Source organism: Neovison vison, chromosome 7, assembly GCF_020171115.1.
Source record: "Neovison vison isolate M4711 chromosome 7, ASM_NN_V1, whole genome shotgun sequence".
Taxonomy (NCBI): Eukaryota; Metazoa; Chordata; class Mammalia; order Carnivora; family Mustelidae; genus Neogale; species Neogale vison.
In genome coordinates this window covers 166,578,820-166,599,182 of record NC_058097.1, presented here as the reverse complement: position 1 = coordinate 166,599,182, position 20,363 = coordinate 166,578,820, and the positions used below count along the sequence as shown (strand labels likewise).

The 20,363-nt window shown below is 48.3% G+C and overlaps 1 protein-coding gene across 8 annotated transcripts in view; it reads right to left on the bottom strand.

The window, feature by feature from the left end:
• The window catches only part of NAV2 (neuron navigator 2), a 397,014-nt gene extending 380,860 nt beyond the window's left edge, over nt 1–16,154 (bottom strand). For all 8 annotated transcript variants that reach the window (XM_044258951.1, XM_044258952.1, XM_044258953.1 and 5 more), the window contains exon 1: nt 15,154–16,154. In XM_044258951.1, coding sequence (XP_044114886.1) covers nt 15,154–15,411 — 258 coding nt within the window. In that variant the 5' untranslated portion in view covers nt 15,412–16,154. The remainder of the gene's footprint in view (nt 1–15,153) is intronic.
• Nucleotides 16,155–20,363: the final 4,209 nt, after the last annotated feature.

The following is a 20,363-nucleotide window of genomic DNA, read 5'->3' as shown; positions in this document are numbered from 1 at the left end:
CTCACGTCACAGACTAGATCTTCCCTCCTTCTGCAGTACCCAGAGAGATGACAGCCTCCAACATGCCGATCAAACACCAGCTGCAAAGCCCAGTGCACAGGTAAGTAAGATGTAAGAAAAGGAGTGGGCATGGATTCTAGAAGTCTCTTTTATGACACCCTTCTCCTCTAGGGCTGACCTGTCTATCCCTGCCATCCCTAATCACAGGGTAAAATAATTAGAGACAATGGGGCCTGTGCCTCCAGACAGAGGTGGTAGCTGAGTACTTTATAGTAAGGGGGCCTCTCTTAAGTACTACTTCTGAAGGGGTCAGGGCATAAGTGCCCCTCTGCTTCTTAAATATTAATTTACCTATGATCTGGGGTCTTGTTAAAGTACAAATCTAATTCAGAAGGCTTGGGATGATGCCTAAGATTTTGCGTTTCTACCAAACTTCTAGGTGATGCCATTACTACTAGCCTACAGACCATACTTTTACTAACAAAGATTAAAGTACAAAAAGAGGCAGGCAGGCAGGAAGGAAGGAAAGAAGAGAGGGAAGGAGGGAGGGAGGAAGAAAGGGAGGGGAGAAAGAAGGGAAATGGAAGACAAAATGAAACCAGTGCATGTTGGCAAACCCAATTCTTACCCCCACATTCTACTATGGGCATCTCAGAGCCAGCCCTAAGCTTGAATAAAGTAAGAGTCTGCTCAGAGGGTAAGAATTCTCCAACCTGAGCAAAACTCCAACCTGAGCAAAACCCTTCCTAGCCAACCTAACTCACCCATATCTTTGTGTTAAGACCCTGACTTTTGTGCTAAGACACTCACCCACCCTTTGCACTAAGAGCCCCCATAAAGAAGCAAATCTGCCGAAGGATGGTATTTTGACCTATTAGCATCTTAAGGGGCAAAATATAGATTTCTTAGTGGGGTCTGAAGAAATAGTGTAAGTGCCCTAGGCTGGGAGTCATACCTGGATGCTAGTCCTAGCTCCACCTGAAATCTTCTACGAGTTCCATCACTTACTCACTAAGCAATTAGTAAGCACTTACCATGTGCTAAGGATACAGCTGCGAACAAGCTGAACAAATCCCTTGTTCTCATGGAGCTGAAAGTCTAGCAGAGGAAAGCACATAATACACAAACATATGACATGTCAGAAGACTGCTCCGGTTCTGGAGAAAAATAAAGCAAGGTAAGGAGAGAGGTATCAAATGACAGATTGCTGTTTAATATAGGGTGGTCAGAAAGGATCCCTTTGATAAAGCGTCTGAGCAGAGACCAAAGGCAAGGGAGTGAGCCGTGTCAATATCTGGGAAGACATTTCAGGCAGAAAGAACAAGTGCAAAAGCCCTGAGGCTCAACTTTCTCGTCTATAAAATAAAGGGCTAGGAAAACAGGGTCTTTGTGATATAGCTCTCAGGTTCCCAAGTCTGACCATTAGGAGCAGGAGAGGCTTCAACATTTGGAGGAAATGACCTGTCCTGTGTGCCTGGGTCAGGGTGATGAAACCAAGAGGACACCTTCTCAGTCTCTTCCTTTTTTATAGTCCTATACGTCTCTCTTTCCAGCTCTGTTTCGAGGAGCAAACGACCAGTTGTTTTTAAGAAACAAAAATAATCTGCCCTGTTAAGGGCGAGATATTTTAAAACCACTGAACGGATTTTTCCTTCCGTGCTCTTTAATTTTTTTTTAAATTTTATTTTTTTATTGATACATCTCCTCTCCTTCCAGTTCTAAAATAAGCACCCTGTCTGCCCATACACGAGTCCAAAGGCAACACACTGCAGATGGCGTGGGCCTGGGGAGAGCCAGATGGAGGTCGCTTGGAAGGCACTAGACCTGGAGAATCCACCGGGGGAGCCTGGCCAGGCTGGCCTCACCCGTGGCCTGCTGCCCCTGAATCCAGGTGACGAGACGCTCTTAAAAACAGCAGTGGAATGTGGTGAGAGTTGGCATTTGCAAATGACAAATTTCTGACCGAATTCCAGTTCTTTGGAATGGAAAACCAGCAGCTTCCTGTTACAAAATGTCCCAACAGTTCATGCCTAATACATGGGTGTGGGCAATTCATATATTTCGAATCTAAATTTGGCTAAAAATATAACAAAGCCGGCATATTTTTAGCCAGGTAAACATTTCTGAGGACTAGGTCAAATTTATATCAGTTTCTGCTCTGCAGTCCAGAGAAGGAACAATTCCAAATGAGCGAGAAGCAGGGACCCAGGGGGAAGGGCACACAGGCCACCAGGCAGCTGGGAGTCACTGATTCTTGGTGACCGTGTCTGGTTTGGGAATGCTTCCCAGGCTCAATGGTTTGTCCCTTCCTGTTAGAGAGGCAGGACCTTTTAAAGAATGATGAAGGCCCACGCTGTTTAGAAGGCATGGGGTTACTCGGGGTTTACTACTACTCACTCTGGAGAGCCCTAAGCAAATCACTTGCCCTCTGCGTGTCCTCAGCTGTCCGTGTCTCTCCTCCCCATTCTCAGCTAGAGCTGGGTTTTGTGAGAAGCAGCATAGAGGGTGGCCCATTCCGTGGGTGAAGATTCAGGCCCTGCAGGTTCTGCCCAAGTTCCAGGCCTGGCTCTTCCTCTTAGAGGCGGGGGACCTCCGGCAAGTTGCTGAGGCTCTCCAGGCCGTAATTCACCGGTAGAGTGGAGATAATCACTAAAGGGACAAACTCAGAGGTTACTCTGTGACGAGGACGCTGGAAAACCCACGGAAGATGCTTAGGAGTCTGCCCAGCGCACAGTGAGTGTCTCGTAAATAACAGCATCTATCCCACACCAGACATTCGGACACATGCTGACTGCTTTAATCCGCATGACCCGTTGGAATGCTATACCTCCCTGGGGAAACTGAGGCTTGGTGGGACTGCCTTGTCTAAGCTGCTGCTCAACAACTGTTTATTGAGCCCGCAGTGTCCCAGGCCCCACACTAGCATGGGAGAAGCTAGCTAGCTGCCTGGGTGATACATGGGGAGGGAAGGTTTTATCCGGGGTCTTTCTGACTTCCAGCTTGGTGGGGGGGGGGAGGGCGTCTAAGAGGCTGGACAGAAAGAGCAGGGACATGAAGTCGGAGTTTCTGTACTGACTCCATGTGGTCTCAGTCAAGTTACTCACCTCCTCTGAGCCTCACACATAACAGGGATGAAATGCCGCCAGTCTTATCGCATCGTGAGGCTTAAATAAGAGGATGTAGGTAAAGTGTCTGGCCCATGGGAGGTGTTCAGCAGTGGTCTCCAGCTACAATGACAACATCCACACAGAGGTCCTTGTTTTCTGATCCATTGAGCCAAATGCAAAAGCTTTCTAATAGGCAAGGATTAATTCTATTTTACTGCTTGGTAGAATGAGGGGGAAAGAACATAGTTTAGGGCCGGATGCATTTCTCTAAACCATCAGGCCATTCAGAGCGGACCTTCCGGCCACTGTGAGTGGGGTGGAAAGAATACGGGGGCCAGAAGATGGGAGGCCTCGGTTCCAGTTTTTTTCTGCCCTCACTGATAGGTGACTATGGGCAAGTCACACCCCTCTCTGGGCCACGGTTTCCCCATCTGCACAACGGAGCTGTGAGAACAGCTGGCCTCCGAGGGCCGCCTTGGCTCAGGCATGGCGAGGGTCTAGAGGCCCAGAGCCCTAAGCAGACATCCCAAAAAAGCTCGTTTGTTCTAAATCTGGTTTTGTCACCTAAATAGTGCATCCCCCTCCCCCCCACAACAGAGCTGCTTTCTTCTGTCCAGAGACAGCTAACAACCAAAGTTCCCACACCGGAAGGTCTAACAGCTCTGGAACCCTTGTGGTCCACACATTTTGACGTAAACATGCGTCACTCCCAGGTCTGAAAAGAATCAAAGCAAATCAGCATGAAATGGGGACTGTCGGCGAGCTGCAGCCAAGCGGCCCCTGGTGGGAGGATGGGAAGGGAAGTCTGCCAGCGGTTAAGCACACGGACCCCGCTGGGCCCCACAGCCCAGGGGTGACCTGGGGGGCGGCAGCCACGGAGGGGAGAGAACCAGATTGTGCCCAGATTGCAGCAGGATGTGGGCAAAAGCCAACAGGGCTCCCCATTCAATAAACACGATGCTTCTAGAGACAGGCTGGGACAGGCGAGGGAGGCCAAGGCCAGGGAAGGTTGGGGAGCAGGCTCCAAGGAGAGAGGGTTTGGACATTCGATTGTCTAAAGCTACACCTCAGTATGGGACTCGGGCCCTCCTCCAGTTCCTGGCAGAAGAAGGCAGTGGCTAAGAGGTTTTGGAATTTGAGAGACCCAGGTTTGAATCCTGTCACTGTCTGTGGCACGCTTGTGACCTGAATAAGTTCCATGCCCCCTCTCAGGCTGCTCTCCCTAGTGACTCCTCATTTCTCTTCTTACTGGTAAAACAGGATCAATATTGGCTCTGAAAGTTCGTGTGAGGATTGAGTGAGATTGTGTATGGAAATGGCACGTGAATGATTGCTGCCATCATCATTCCTGGGAGGCCGCCCCACCCTGGGACTCTCTAAACCCTCCCCTTTTCTTCACCATCTAAAATCCTTCAGAACCCTTGTCAGGTCCCCCTTCCAAAGCTGGTGTGTGTGTGTGCGCGCACACACTCCCAAGTCCGCCAAAGCTCTCTAAAGCCCATGGTGTTCTCTCCCCCTCAACCCCTCCAGCTGATCCTACAGTCATTGTTGCGTCCTGATAGACCTTCAATTGGAGCAGCCAGATGGTTTGGACATTGTAAAACAGCCTTGCATAAGGGAACCTGCCTCCTCCTTCTACCCAGCCAGCCCAGGCCCATTTAGCTAAGACCTGGGGTTGGAGAGCTTTGATACTGACCTCAGCCAAGGTTCAGGTCACCCTCTCTGTGTCTCCTACACTTGGCCACCCACCACCACGTGATCTTCTCAGTTCACATGCCAGGAGGGAGTTCTGTGGAACACATGGCTTAGCCACAGCTTCACGAACACAGCTGGTGCGCCGTATCTTACTTACTCCTGCTTTCCAATGCTTTCTTTCATCTCCCCCCTCCCATCCTTCTTTTCTTCTGCAAATTATAAGTAGGAACCTTCTATGTGCTGACCCTGTCGTAGCAGAGATCAAAAGGAACACATCCTGACCTCATGGAAGGCATGGTCTGGCTAAAAAAACAAGCCATCACAGGCCAAGCTGTGGATGCTATAGAGCAGGCTCTGGGAGCATAGAGGACAGATGCTGCCATGGTGATGGTGGAAGGCTTCCCGGAGGAGGTGACACAAAGCCTGAGCTTGGATGGGTAAAGGATGGGGAGGATTTAGCCAGGCAAAGGAGACCTAAGTAGTGGGGACAGAAAAAGGGTTGAAGCAGAGAAAGAAACTTGCTCTCATTCATACACACTCATACACACTCACCTTCTCACTGCCTAGATGAGTAGGACTCAACCAGGGGTTTTAATATTTTTTAAAATTTCCTCATTAAAAACAATTTCTTTTATACTTTCAACTTTGCAAACATCTTAGGTTTTTAGAAGAGATGATCAAATCAACTTGGATCTTGTGATTCCATAAAATGTCAGCAACTAGTCTCATGAAAGAACAGGAATGGAGCCAAGATTCTCACACTACACCAGAAAGGAGATAAGGAGTCCAGATCCTAAACCCAGTGAAATAAACTTGGCCAGGCTATTTATTGTCAGTGAGTACACATACACACACACACACACACACACACACCCATCCCTATCTCATTTACATTCTCAGGGGTACACTGTAGAGGTCAAGGGGAACTGCTAATGTACACTCTAGCCAGAGCTTCCTTTTGTTTCTCAACATTTTGAAAAACTGCAAACAGAAAAGTTGAGAGAACTGCACATGTATCTTCACCTAGATTTACCAGTTGTTAACACTTTATGACATTTATTTTGTCCTCTCTGCAGATACACTAACCTTTTCTCCCCCCGAACTATCTGAGATAGTTGCTGACACCCAGACACTCTATCTCTAAATATTTCAGCATGTATCTCCCAAGGAAAAAGGCATTTTCTTACATAACCTCAATACTGTTTACATCGATGAAATAATACTCTCTCATACACCATCTGAATTCAAGTATCTCCAATTGTCTCCAAAGGAACTTTCTAGGATTTATGGTTTTGTTCATGCAGGTTCCAGTCAAGGATCTCTCACCGGATTTGGTCATCGTAATTCTTTGTTCTCTTTTTCTACAATAGTTCTCCATTTACATTTAAAAAAAAATTTTTTTTTTTTTTTGGTCTTTCATGACATCGTCAGTTTTGAAGATACCAGGCCTGTTTTCTTAAAGAATGACCCATAATCTGAATTTATCTGATGGCCAACAAATGATTCCAAACAAATTCCCCAATTTTTTCAGATTTATTTATTTATTTAGAGCATGTGCATATGCATAGGGGGAGGGGCAGAGGGAGAGGGAGAGAATCTCAAGCAGACTCTGCACTGAGCACTGAGTGTGGAGCCCGACACGGGACTTGATCTCACAACCCCGAGATTGTGACCCGAGCCAAAACCAAGAACTGGTCACTTAACTGAATGAGCTACCCAAGAGCCCCCTCAAATTCCCCATTTGTCCCTTCCTCTCTCCAGGAACAGCCCTGCCAATTCCATTAAAAATGCTTAATGAAACTTGCGGCCTCAGAGCACTTGGAACTTTACAAATCCCAGAGGGGTTTAACTGATACTATTAAGAAACTAATATTTGTTTAATATTGAAAGAATATTTTCAATATTTCTAAACCTTAGGGGTGGAGGAGAGGAGTCAAATGTCATATGTACCCACCCCAAGGAAATTTTATAGCAATTTACTTTGATTTAGTATTAACAATGGCTTTTCAGGTTTTTATTTTTTTTTTTTTTCTCAAAGTGCTTCTACTCTTGCTATTTAAGAACTGAAACTTTGAAGGGCACCTGGGTGGCTCAGTGGGTTAAGCCTCTGCCTTCAGTTCAGGTCATGATCTCAGGGTCCTGGAATTGAGCCCTGCATCAGGCTTTCTGCTCAGCAGGGAGCCTGCTTCCCCCCCTCTCTCTGCCTGCCTCATTGCCTACTTGTGACCTCTCTCTGTGTGTCAGATAAATAAATAAAATCTTAAAAAAAAAACACTGAAACTTTGGGGTCAAGGGGCACCCAGCTGGTTCAGCTGTGGTAGAGCAGGCAACTCTTGATCTCTGGGTTGTAAGTGTAAGCCCCATGTTGGGTATAGAGATTACCTAAAAATAACAAAATCCTTAAAAAAAAAAAAAAGTTGACTTTGGAGTCAAGCTGATACGGGCTTAAATTCTGGATCTATCATTTATTGGCTGTGTTACTTGGAAAAGTAGCTTGGCCTCCTTGAGTCTTGGTTTCCTTAAAGGGTATTTACGGTGTGAGGTGCTTAAACTAGTCTCTCGGTCCTAATAATTGCTTCTCTTAAGCTTCACAAGAACCTTCAAAAAAGGTAGAGCAAGAATGTTCCTCTCCGGGGCGCCTGGGTGGCTCAGTGGGTTGAGCCGCTGCCTTCGGCTCAGGTCATGATCTCAGGGTCCTGGGATGAGTCCCGCATCAGGCTCTCTGCTCAGCAGGGAGCCTGCTTCCTCCTCTCTCTCTGCCTGCCTCTCTGCCTACTTGTGACCTCTCTCTGTCAAATAAATAAAATCTTTAAAAAAAAAAAAAAAAAAAGAATGTTCCTCTCCATTTTATAGGTCAGGTAACTAAAGCTCAAAAGATACTATGACTTGATGAAGGTCAGGCAGCAAAGCATCCAAAGAGATAGAACTAGAATCAAAGTTGCTGACTCCCAGGACCTTTCCTTTCCATTTCTCTTCAGGAAATAGCATCTTTCTTTCTCATGGGATGTCGTGAGGATTAAATGACATGCGACGTGTCTAATGCCATGCATTACGCTGGTACAGACACTATGCTCAGTCAGTGTCGGTGACTGTTAGTATCATTATTTTTCATTTGTCACACTGCTGTGATTTTGTTCAAAGGCCCCCAAAGAAGTCTGGGAGTTAGGCTCATAATTACCTTGACTTCCACCAAGATGGGGCAGGGGATTGGAAAAACCTAAAATCCACTGAAGGTATTAAAGTTTCGCTTGGAAGGAAAGACAAAATATTCTGAGGCTGTGGGGCCATTGTTTGGAAAACACAAGAGAGGGTCTGTTTTCCTTGGGAAAGAGACACTAAATCATGAGTCATTCTTTAGGTTCTGTGTGGGTGACTTGAGGTTCCCGAGAAAACTTTTGTGTCACTCACTACTGTTGTGAGTGGACTGAAACACAAAAAGCCTGACCCAGTTTTATTCCCCAAATCCCATGACCCATTCTGCCTAAGACATTCTAGGAACACATTGTCCATCCCCTTGAACAATGTGACCAAGAGACAGAGTGGCCATTGAAATTGGCCCTGACACAGTTAGTAAAACACCGTTGGGCAGCCGGCCATGCCTTGGGGCACCTCAGTGACCAAACTGATCACAAGGCCCAGCTCCCACCATAATCATGCCAGCTGCAAGGGAAGAGGGCTTTCCTTCTGCCCTCAAAACAATAAGTAGCCATTCAGAAGCCCAACCAATGGGATTGTTCCATTCCTGGAACATGGCAAGGCCATCACATTATCCAGTGGCTGCAGGGCTGGCTCAGGCAAGGTCTTACTAAGAAGACTTCCCATAAGCTTGGTTTGCAGTAGAGCCCTCGGCTCGGCTGGTGCTATAGGGATGGCTTGCCTGGAACCAAAACGTGGAGGTTTCATTTCACAACTCTGGATATGACTCCTTTAGAGGACATCGTTCTTAATGTACTCTTGCTCCCCATTCACCTAATCAAAGCCCTGCCATGTTCTCTCTTCCATGGGGTCAGTCATCTGTTCTGCCATGTAATCAACTGTGCACCTGGGAGGCACCTGGGAGACAGGTCGGGTCGAAAGAACATGAGCCTATGATGAGGCAGATCTGGTTTGCACACTTGGCTCCGACCTTACATAATAAAAACAGGCAATACCAAGTATTCCTTGCTTATTATATGCCAGACACTCTTCTCAACGACCTACCTGTTTACCCATTTCTACTTTATAGGTGAAGACGCTGGCATTTAGAGATGTGAAGTAACTTGCCCGAAGCCTGGATTCAAACCTTGGTCTGTCAGTGAAGCCAGATCTACCATGTAAAATGGCCTCTGAGTGCGAACTCCCTTTGCTCTCAGCTTCCTCAGATAAAATGCATAGATGGGGCGCCTGCATGGCTGTGTGGGTTAAGCCTCTGCCCTTGGCTCAGGTCATGATCTCAGGGTCCTGGGATGGAGTCCCACATCGGGCTCTCTGCTCAGCAGGGAGCCTGCTTCCCCGCCCCCCGGCCTGCCTCTCTGCCTACTTGTGATCTCTGTCTGTCAAATAAATAACTAAAATCCTTAAAGAAAATAAAATGCATAGACTACGTTACATTTTACCCATTGCTTGCATCTCACATTATATATACACAAACATATACACAAATAGGTAGAACAAATACATATGCAAAGCACTACGTATACAAGCAAAACAAACACATGCACCAGACAAAGATACCTATAAAGCAGCGGAGACAACCTGACACATAGCAGATGCTCCAGAAACGCTTCCTTCCCTGCTGTGCCGGCAGATTCTAGGAAGGAAGCATCTCTGACCTCAAGCCCAGATTTCACTGGGTGGTTCGGCTTTCCCAGCCTAGCTTCCGGAGCGTCTCCAAGTCTTCATTAAAGCACCTTTCTCAAGGCCACATCTCTTATGCCATAGAAGTAAGTCACACGGGACACCAAGATCGGGTGCTTCAGTCTTGGTCACAGAGGAAGAGAGTGCGAGAAGAGGGAAGCGAATCTAGCTATTCCGAAGGCTGGAAATTGGGCTGTAATTTCTCCAGCCTAGCCTTTGATGTGTGTGTGCTAACATGTGCTCGTTACTTTAAGCTGTTCCATGTGGATCTATTTGTATATGCGTGTGTGAATATATGTGTATATACACATACCCAGAAGGAGATGTACTTCTATACGTGTGTATATATACACACATAATGATATCCTAAATAAGCCACCCGTCCCACCTTTAAAGTGTCTTACGAAAACTAACCCATGGAATAAGCAATAATAAGCGAAATATAAACATTCTTGCATGTTGGCGGATAACCATGCTATACATTCCCCTCTAAGAACGGAGAGAGAGAAGAAAGGGAATAACACAATAGCAGAAAAATGCACTAATCAAATCCATAATCAACTTTGATGATGGAGCAAGGATTCTAATCAAAACACAATGGGGCAAAGTTGCAACAGGTTGTAAGCTTGGAGCTGCTCTCTCTTCCCAGGGGCCTCGCCTGCTCTTTCTTTTTAAACATCTGAAACACCCACAGAGGATTTCAATCACTTCTAATTACTTTTTTAAAGAAATGAGTTGCAAGTTGAACACCAGGCTCCTAAAAACAGGAAATATCAAAGTATTATATATATAATTTTTTTTTCCCTGCAGCTGCTTCTTAAAAATAAGCTAACCTCTCCTCAAATAGCTCACGCGCATTCCTTATCTGAAGGTCGGCCGGCCAGGGTTTCTGAACGAACGCAGAGCATGTCTCTAAAACAATTCTTTGCATATGGTCATAATTTATACACCGCGTTAATGGAGCAGATGCTATAAATGTTCACTCTTGGGGGAAGGCCCAGGTATTCCAGCACAAGGAAGGGAATTCAGGAGGGGTGTGGGGCTGCAGAGCACAGGCCCCCCAATGGGGGAACAGCCCAGCTGCAGGCTTGTGAGAGAGGTTCAAGGTGAGGGGTTTGGGGAGTTGACAATGGGGTTGTACATAAGAACTGTTTTCTGGCTACCTTAGGTCTTTTCACAGTTGATGGACATGGAAAGCCAGCTTGGGGGGAAAGGGCTGTCACTGGCCGAACAGAGTTGCTGCATAATAAAAGAAGCTGTGAGAACCACCTCCCTTTCCCTGTAACTACCATGTTGAATATTCTGATCCCCAAGCTAATAACAATAATCACTGTCATTTTCCCAAGGCTCTGTTACGAACCAGGTCTTTTTTTTTTTTAAGATTTTTATTTATTTATTCAACAGACAGAGATCACAAGCAGAGAGACAGGCAGAGAGAGAGGGAGAAGCAGGCTCCCTGCTGAGCAGAGAGCCCAATGCGGGGCTCCATCCCAAGACCCTGGGATCACAACCTGAGCTGAAGGCAGAGGCCCCAACCCACTGAGCCACCCAGGCGCCCCATGAACCAGGTCTTTATGGACACCATCTCCCAGCTTCTCCTAGGAGGCCTGCGTATGCAGAATTCTTATCCACCAGTCACTAAGCAAAGCCAATCCTTCAACTGCAAGATGCTTTTGTTCTCACCACCTTTGAAAAGGAAGATACTAGATACAGAGACAATTATCTGTTGCATGAAAGTGCAGCTTCCCTGTGGTGACATCATCTTTTGCTCTCTACCAAAGCATGGCCGTGCCCTCATCCTTCCCTCTCATGGTCATCTCACCTCCTCTTCTCCCCACGCAGTCTGTCCTGCCCATCTCTGAAGCCCAGCCTCCTCCAGGAGGCCCTCTGGATTTCCCCAGCCATTATGGCCCTTCCCTTCCTGCAGGCCCCAACCATATCTTTCAGCCCTCTCTGTACTGTGTCCTGTTGCCATTGGTACCTCAGATATACCTCCCAACTAGACTATAAAATCCCCAAGGCCCAGGCCATGTCTTATTTACTTTGTGTACCTGCCAGGGTAAATGATGGAGGGAGGCCACTATAAGGTTGGGAAGATCACCAGCCCTGAAGCTAACTCATCCTGACTCTGTTCCATCACACCAAAGCAGGATGACCTAGGGCAAGTTGCTCTATGTTGCTGAGACTCACTCACCCTTCTAGCTCAATGGGTAGAGCTGGGGTCTTACCAGGGCCTGCAAGTAAGCTGGAAGTCTCTGTGGTTCTCTCTCTACAGCAGAGTGGTTAAGGGCATGGATTCCAGAAGCAGACTGTCGTCCAAGTTCTAACTCTACTTCTGCTACTCACAAGCTTACTGACCCGGTTTTGCCTCAGGTTCCTCATGAGCAAAATGAGAATACGCCTACAGTAACATAACATAGTAACACATATGTCATTGGATTGTCAGAAGAATCAAAAGAGGCTTTTTATGTACTCATCTTTAGAACAATTCCTGGCATGTAAGAAATGATTATATTATTTGATTTGCCATTGTTATATTATTAATTTATCATTATTATGTTATTTAACTTGCCATTATTATATTATTTGTCATTATTATTATATTATTATTATAGAAAATTATTGTTATAGAATATGTCTTGTCTGTTTTTAAGCAATACTGTGAGGGTGAAATAATATTATATGTAAAGAGCCAGGCACTAAACAAGTAGCAGTGCCCTTCCCTCTTCTTCAGGGCATGCCTGGTACTGACAGATGCTCTGTAAATTCCGATTAATACCCTTCAAGGGCTAGAGAGATAAGCTACGCCTTTTCACACTTAGAGCTTATTAGATCCAGGTTCAACATGCCTTATCTCTTGCTTTAGCAATATAAATAGCTAATTATATTAAGTATTCCTTATTTGCCAGACACTGGGCTAAGCACTTCACATGTTATTCTTCTTAATCCTTACAATTTGTATGGCTGTTTATGCCCATTTTTACAGATGGAAAGACTGAGGCCCAGAGAGGTTCATTAAATAGGTCACCCAGCTGGTACGCAGCAAAGACAGGACACCACAGATACCTGCCTGACTTTAAAACCTCTGCTAGTGACCACTGCACAACCCAGTCTTCTGCCAAAAGCTCCCTGAATAAAAGGGGGAGTCAGAGGCCCCAAGATGTCATCTGCCCTATAACTCATCATCTTCCAGTGATCAATACCAGGTTTTGAATTAGGGACTAGAGAGGTCAAACCAGACAAGGTCCTCAAGCCTATAATAGGCTTTCCTGAATGGCAAATAGGCACCATGTTAGATAGAGTGAAAGGAAGCCCTTTCCAAAGAAGGGAAAACCGCCTTTGCCAAGGTCACTTCAATGCCAAGGTGGGGCAGTGAGCACCAGGATCCGCCACCTGCCACAGAGAAGAGCTCTCAGGAAGCCCAAACGTGGATAAGGAAAGAGGAGGCTGATAAAAGTAGGATAGGCCATCAGGAAGTAGCCAATGTCCTTAGCAGTCAGTCCAAACCATCCTCATGATCAGCACACAAGGTCCCACTGAGGTCAAGGCAGGTGCAATGGCAGCATTCTGGGGATGGTGGACCAAGAGTAAGAGAGGGAAGCTAAGTCGTGAGGGACCAGGACCCTGCCAGCCCCTCCAGGAACAGCTGGAAAACATTTTTTCAGAAAAGAGGGTGATGAATCACCTTTCCAGAACCTGCCCAGTGCAAGTCCTTCAACAATGTTTATTAAATATAGGGTCGAATGGGCAAAGGCAGAAGAGCTTCCTGGGCAGAAACCATCCCATGTCCACTTTCCCTCTCAATTCCTCAGATCCTCCTCATCAGGCTGAAAGGGTGTGTGTCATATCCCAGAGTCACTGCTCTGACCTCCCACATACCACCCACCATACCTCACTCATAAGCCCCACCTCCAAGGATGGATAGGAAAAACCTCACAAGAATGTACCCCTGAGCTCATTCTCATTTCAGAGCCGACTAGACCAATCCTGTGGCTAACAACAGAAAAGGAGAACAGAGAGCTAAACCCTAGCAGAGACAGGCCCCCGGAGCATAGGGGGAAATCTTGCCTTCCTCCCACACGCCATCACTCAAACCTGTCAGCTTCCAAAAATGTTTAGCAAGTGCGGCAGAGAGGGGCATGCTTATCAGCCTGGTGTGGGAGCTTAATCTGCTCCGAGGGCCTTCTCCAGCCCAGAGTTCCAAAAGTCTGCTTACGATTAGCTCCCAGCTCCAGTTCCTCCATCGGACAGGCTAGCAATGTGTTGAGTTCTAGCCTCTGATCAGAGAAAGCTCCAGGAGAAGGTGGAGACAGTGTCAGCAGAGAAGAAAGTGCCAAAAAGGTCAGCTGGTCTGTTGCCACTTCCCTGACACCAGCCCCAAACCACCTCCCCCTCTGGCTTCCCGCCTCTCCTGACTGGGACAGTCACATCCGTCAGGTCAGCCTGTCCCCAAAAGTCCCTGCTGACTGACTGCCAAGAAAATAGAGCATGCCCCTGCTCCCTCCTACCAGATGGGGGTGGGGGGTGGAAGGAGCAGGGAGGGCAGGAGGCCAAGAGAACCTGATTGGCCCTTGTGGATTTCCTTAAAAGAGACTGCCGGCCAGGGCCTGTCACCCAGCCGAACTGGGTGATGCAGGCTCTGTCGGGAAAGGTAAAAGTCACCAATTCTCTTCAAGCCGGAGCCATCCCCCATCCCCACACCGGGTCAGGCAGGCTACCAGCGCCAGAATCTACTACCCTGAAAGGAGGGGGCTTAGCTTGTGGGGAGCCTTTTGGAGGCAGTCACCCCCACCCCCTCCCCCACCCCCACCCCAACCGTAACCGCCGGCCAGGACGCTGGGAGTCTCTGGCTGCCAGCCTCAGCTGGTGCACCGGGCAATCCCATGGCAGTCCCAGCACCGTGCCTGGCTGGAATCCTTTAGCCCCAAGGGACGGGCAGGGGCAGGCCATCGTCCGGCGGAAAGGAGCAGGTTGATGGCAACCCCCAGACCCCTTTGCCTAGGTCTTGCTGCCAGGCCTGGGGGCGTCGAGCCCAAGGAGGCCTCAGACCATTCCTTGGCAGACAGAATCTCTGCAGAACCGCCAGCCCGCCAGCCGTTGCAGCAGACACTGCCTTCTTGAGGCCAACTCTCAACATGCAGGACCTGACATTTCCAGAGCTGCACGTTTTGGGTTTTTTGGTTTGTTTTTTTTTGTTTGTTTGTTTTTTGTTTGTTTGTTTGGTTGGTTTGTGTGTGTGTGTGAACACGCCACCCGTGCCCCCAGAAGGGAGCTGCGGGCGTGCCCACACCCGGGTCTCTCAGAGCTCCTTAAGGCAAACCACCGGCACCCGGCCACACCCACTGGCCAGCCCACTCCCCCGCGCGCATCCCCAGATCTGCCAGCCTAAGTGGAATGGCTCCCTTCTCCGCCCACTGGACAGCCCTTTCCCCAGTCCAGCCTAGACACCTTACACCCAAGAAATATTCACCTCCTCCCACCCCCGAACAGCGCCCTGGCACACAGCACCTCTCACCTGGGTATCGAACCCGTTTTCCACCGAGCCGCTCTTCCGCAGCGGGAGCCCCTCCCCCGCCGACTCCTGCAGCCCCTGGGATTTCAGGGGGATCTGGCTGGGGTAGGCAGTCTTGCTCACCTCCACCTTGCTTCCCAACTTGAGGTAGCAAGGCTGGGGGCCGGTCCGGGCTGGGGGCACGTGCAGGATGGGCGCGGCGCTGTGCACGGGTTTGGGCAGTCCCGACTTCATTTTGGAGGCGACCAGGATGGCCGGCATCTTCTCCCGGGGCTTCGGCTTTCCCAGCACGTCCCTGGCAGCGGCGGCGGAGGCAACCGCTAAAGGCAGCGCGGGTAGCAGAGCAGGCGCCGGGCCTCGGCCCACGAGGCGCCCACCACCAGCGGAGGGGGAAAAAAAAAATCCCCGGGTCGGGGAGCTAGCAGCAAACCCGCAAGCGCGCCTGCGGGATGGAGCAGAGGACTGGTTGCGGCGCTCAGCAGGTCCCACCTGGACGGATGCTGCAGCCGGGTTTCACGCCCCTCCTGGGCGTCCTGTTCAAGGGATCTGGGCGTTCAGGGGCTGTTCCCTCTTGCGATTCTCCTCCTGGGAAGCCGAGGCTTGGACGCCCATATTAACTTGTCACTGCATCTCCGAAGTGAGGAGGCCCCTTTGGAAGAGGAGCGGCCGAGGGTAGGAGCGAGTAGCGGTGGGAGGCAAGGAGCGAGCCGAGGAGGAAGGAGAGGGAGGACGCACGGAGCCCAAAATGCCTCCACCAAAAGGCAGCTGCTGCCCCGATCTCGAGCACCGCAGTGCCACCCGCGACGCAGAGGCGCGGCGACAGCCCCCGAAAGGTCTCTCTAGGCGTGACAGTCACCGCTGGTTAGAAGTCCCCCGGACAGATAGCACCTTAGCGTCAGCAGGTCTGCACATGCTCTGTGAGCTAAAGCGCAGCAAGGCTGTGGCCGTGTGGCGCGGGCACCCGGACGCGCGGCTGGCGGGCTGGGCAGGGCTGCGCTTGCGAGCGGCGGCCCCGCTTCCCGGGAAGGCTGCGCTGGCTGCGGGGCTCCGAGCAGGGGAGGACAGGCTGCGGCTGGCGCGGCTGCGGCGCGCGCTGACAGCCCGGGCCGCCCCGGCGCGCCCATTGGCCGGTAGAGGACCAATCAGCGCCTGCAGTCCTCTCTGCAAAGGGGGCGTGGCCTCAACTCCCGGGCCGCGGTCGAAACTCTGGGGCCGCGGCGGCCGCCAAGTACAAAGCCGGCTGGTGGCCGCTCTGCGGCACTGCTCCTGCGGCGCGCTTCCCAGCGGGCCGATACTCCCGCGTCCCTGAAACCTTCTTTTGAAAAATGCCCTTTCGAATGCAAAGGCCCGCCTCGGGGCCCCGCGGGCAAGACTCGGGAGGAAGTTTGTTTCCTTTTTTCAAATTGTTCTGGTCACCTTAACGGTTTGAATCTTCCGGAATCGCGCCCCCCGCGCGGCGGCCCCCTGTCTGGACTGGGCAGGGCTATTCCTCGTCTCCCGCGCTAAGGACTCGCCAGCCATTTCTCCTCTTTTCTGCCTGCCCTTCCAGGGGGGCCGGGGGACCTCCCAAGAGCTTCCTCTCCAGCTTTCAAAGGCTGCTCTTTTCATCTAACTATTTGAAGTATTTATAGGCAAATACAGGACCCAGGGAAGACTCCCGCCCGAGTCTGCTCCCGCTTGCAACCTACCACAGACTCTGTCATTAGGGTGGCCTGAGGAAGCCAGGAGAGGCTCCATGACCCCGGCTGTCTCAGGCTAACCCTTGCTTCGTTTCTTGTAGGAGCCCCTCCCTGTCCGCGCCTTGGACGCACTGGCCCCACAGGTTCCTCGACTTGAACGCGTCCGAGGATTTCTGTTTTCTCAGTTGCTCTTTCGGTTCCTCCCTGACGTAGAGTATATGAGGATTGGAAAGCAGGATCCAGACAGGCCCAAACCCTCGCGGTTCATGGTCTAGCATCCCCCACCCCGGAGCATTGCCTGGATTTAAACTTGGCGAGTTCTTTCATCAGATATGCACCCTTACAAAGCTTTGGGTTTCACTTGGAGCGAAGGAGGAGGTTTGACTATATTTCTATCATGGGAGGTTGTTTGGATTAAATGAGATAGCACATGTCAGTTAAGCATAAGTACCTGTCAGTGTAAGGTGTCAATAGAAGTTAGGCATTATTATCCCTTTTCCTAAATTACTGCTTTCCACCATCCCAGTCATCTCTGCTTACAATCTGTTTGTCTTTTTTCTCTGTCTCTAAGATAACAGGTTTTCCCTGTATGTCCACCCTGTAGTGTGATTTACAACGCTGAAAGCATTGATTTATCATTACCTGACCAAAGGAAAACTGAAAGTTTTAAAAACAACCTCTGAAAGCAGCATTAACAAATGAGAAGGTGCCTTCTTACCCTGGCCTGCTCCCTGGGCCACCTTATCTTCCACCCACTCTAAACAACTATTCTAGCTAGGTTGAAATAGCTACCCAGGTATTCTCCCTCTCTCTGAAATTAAATCATACATGGTCTGTGCCACTTACTTAGCACTCAGCCCTTTGCCATCTAATGTCACCGTGTTATTTAGCGTTTCATGTTTATTCTCTTCGCAGAAAGTAAGCCTCATTAGGAACTGCGGTTTTAACCTTCATTTGAGTCTCTTGGCATCAAATAGAATGCTGTGGACAGAACAGCTACCCAGATTCTTACTGCATACATGAGTGAATGATGATAGCACCAATCCTCCAGAAGGAGAGCCTTTTAAACTCAAGTACATAGTGTCATAAGAAATGTTATACTAGATTCTTTTACCCAGAACTCTGGTTCATTCAGATGTACAGAGAGTTATGGGAAGATACTTGTAGTCCTCAACTTTAAAGTTCACAGAGATACCCCAAAGTATGGTTCCCTGACAGGTAGCAGCAGCAGCAGCAGCAGGACTCTTGTTTGGAAATCCCACCCAGACCAATTCGTCCAAAACCTCTGGAGGTGGGGCCCAGCAATCTAGGTTCAACAAGCCCTTAAATCAGTGATGGTGATGCATGAAGCTTCAGGGCTTCTACCCTAAGGAATATATCCTACACTCAGTGTTCTTCCAGGGAGCCCTAAACCTTTTTGAATCTAGGAATTACTGGTGATCTTGTAAAATACAGTTTTGGTTCAACGGGTCTGGAAGAAGGCTGAGATTCTGCTTTCAGGATAAGCACTCACGTGATGCCCATGCTGGTGGTCGGGAGATCACACTTTGAGTAGTGAGGCTAAACCATAGGTAACAAAGGGTTTCATCTCAAGGGTCATCTGTACTTAATTGACTTTCTGTCACACTGTGCATCTATTAATTTATTTAGAAAGAGCAGCCTAATCAATTCATAATATCTGTCATGGGTGCAGAATAGAAACAGTGATAGACATACTAAGTATTTGCCATCTTTGATCTGCTATCTTTGCTCTCCTGTTTAAATTGTATTTGTTGATTTTTGGGTTTCTTAGACCCTCAACTATGTGCTCATATGAAAAACAGTGACTTCTTTTTTGGAACCTCTTCCTAATCCTCTAGGATTTGGTAAACATATGAGCATTCACCTTCACCCTTTCTGATGTTTATAACTAATGACTGCTAATTTGTCATCTTTCTTGATGAAAGATGAGTGAATCTTTTAGTCTATTTCCAATTTCTTTTCCTGTCTCCTCATCCTTTAATAATGTTATTTGCTCTTTCCAGGAACTATTTTTTTATTTTCCTTTATAGCTTTCCTATTAACCCTCATTTTCCTTATTTAAAGTAAAACAACTTATCTTCATAACCAGACAAGAGTGGGGGGAGCTATTTTTTCCTGGGGCAAAAGAGGTAATTGCAAGATTCCTCCTTAAATAAGATCATCTCAAATTATAAAAATGCCTTATAAAGTTACTCCTTCCATATGTATGCTGTTAACATGAAAGAAGTCATTTTAAGTCAATGTTTGGCAAGCCTTGGTAGCTAAAGAAGTCACTGGTTCAGAGAATGGCAAACTGCTTTGGAAAGAACAAACTACCCAGGTTTAAAAAAAAAAAATTGTTTTAATTTGATCCACTATGGACAGCCCACCACTTAAAATCTCAACATTGGTAGCCCTTCTTTCTCCTTCTTTTGTCTAACTCTAAACTTCCAACTCATCCACATGTCAGTGATGGGCCAATTTGAAACTTACCCCTGAAGCCCTCAGGATCACTTAATCATCCTGAGTTGGGACAGTTCCCTGGTTCTAAGCCATCTTCACATCAGGATGGGACAGCTGCATTGCTTTCAGATTCTCAATGCCAGCCACTGGTGATTAGTTGAGTGTGAATGGGGCTTCAGAGCTAACCTGCAAGTGACCAGCCCCATCAACCCATCCTTCATCTGAGTGAAAGACCCCTTGCTGTGCTTGACCTCCCAAGAAGACAGTCCCACAAAAACCTGAATCATTGAAACCCCCAGCTTATTAAAAAAAAATAAATAAATAAAGATTTTTTTTTTTTTTTTAATTTGACAGAGAGAGAGGGATCACAAGTAGGCAGAGGGGCAGACAGAGAGAGAGGGGGAAGCAGGCTTCTCGCTGAGCAGAGAGCCTGATGCGGGGCTTGATCCCAGGACCCTGAGATCTTGACCTGAACCAAAGGCAGAGGCTTAACCCACTGAGCCACTCAGGCACCCCAAAAAAGGAAGGAGCTTAAGAAAAAGTCAGCAGCCTCTTGGAAACCCTTGACTAGAAACGATGAAGGGAAATGTTGCTAGTCTCTGAAATAATATAAAATATTCACGAGTTTCTTTGGGAGTCAATAAAATCACACTCCTTATTTTCAAAAACACACTTTTCCTTAATTTCCTATGACATGGTTTGGCAACTTACGACACATACCTCAGAAAGGGCACAAATGCCCACATTTCGGTAACAGCTGAATCGAGAGCCTACACATCTCAGGCTGCAGAAAAACCAGGGCAAGAACCTTAGCACAGCTCTTTAGAAGGACGGCTCACCCTGCCCCTCACTCACTTCTAACCTGCCTTCTTCCAGATGGCTCTGTGTGCAGGTCAGTATGTGCAAAGACAATCTACAGGAGATGGGGTTCTCTCACCTGTAGACACTGGAGCATGAGGAGCATGTGTGAGTGTGTGTACCTATGTGCACACTCGCATCACTCGCTCAATCATTAATTCAGTGAAGAAACTGTTGAGAGCCCCTTATGGACCAAGCTTTGGGTATTATGAC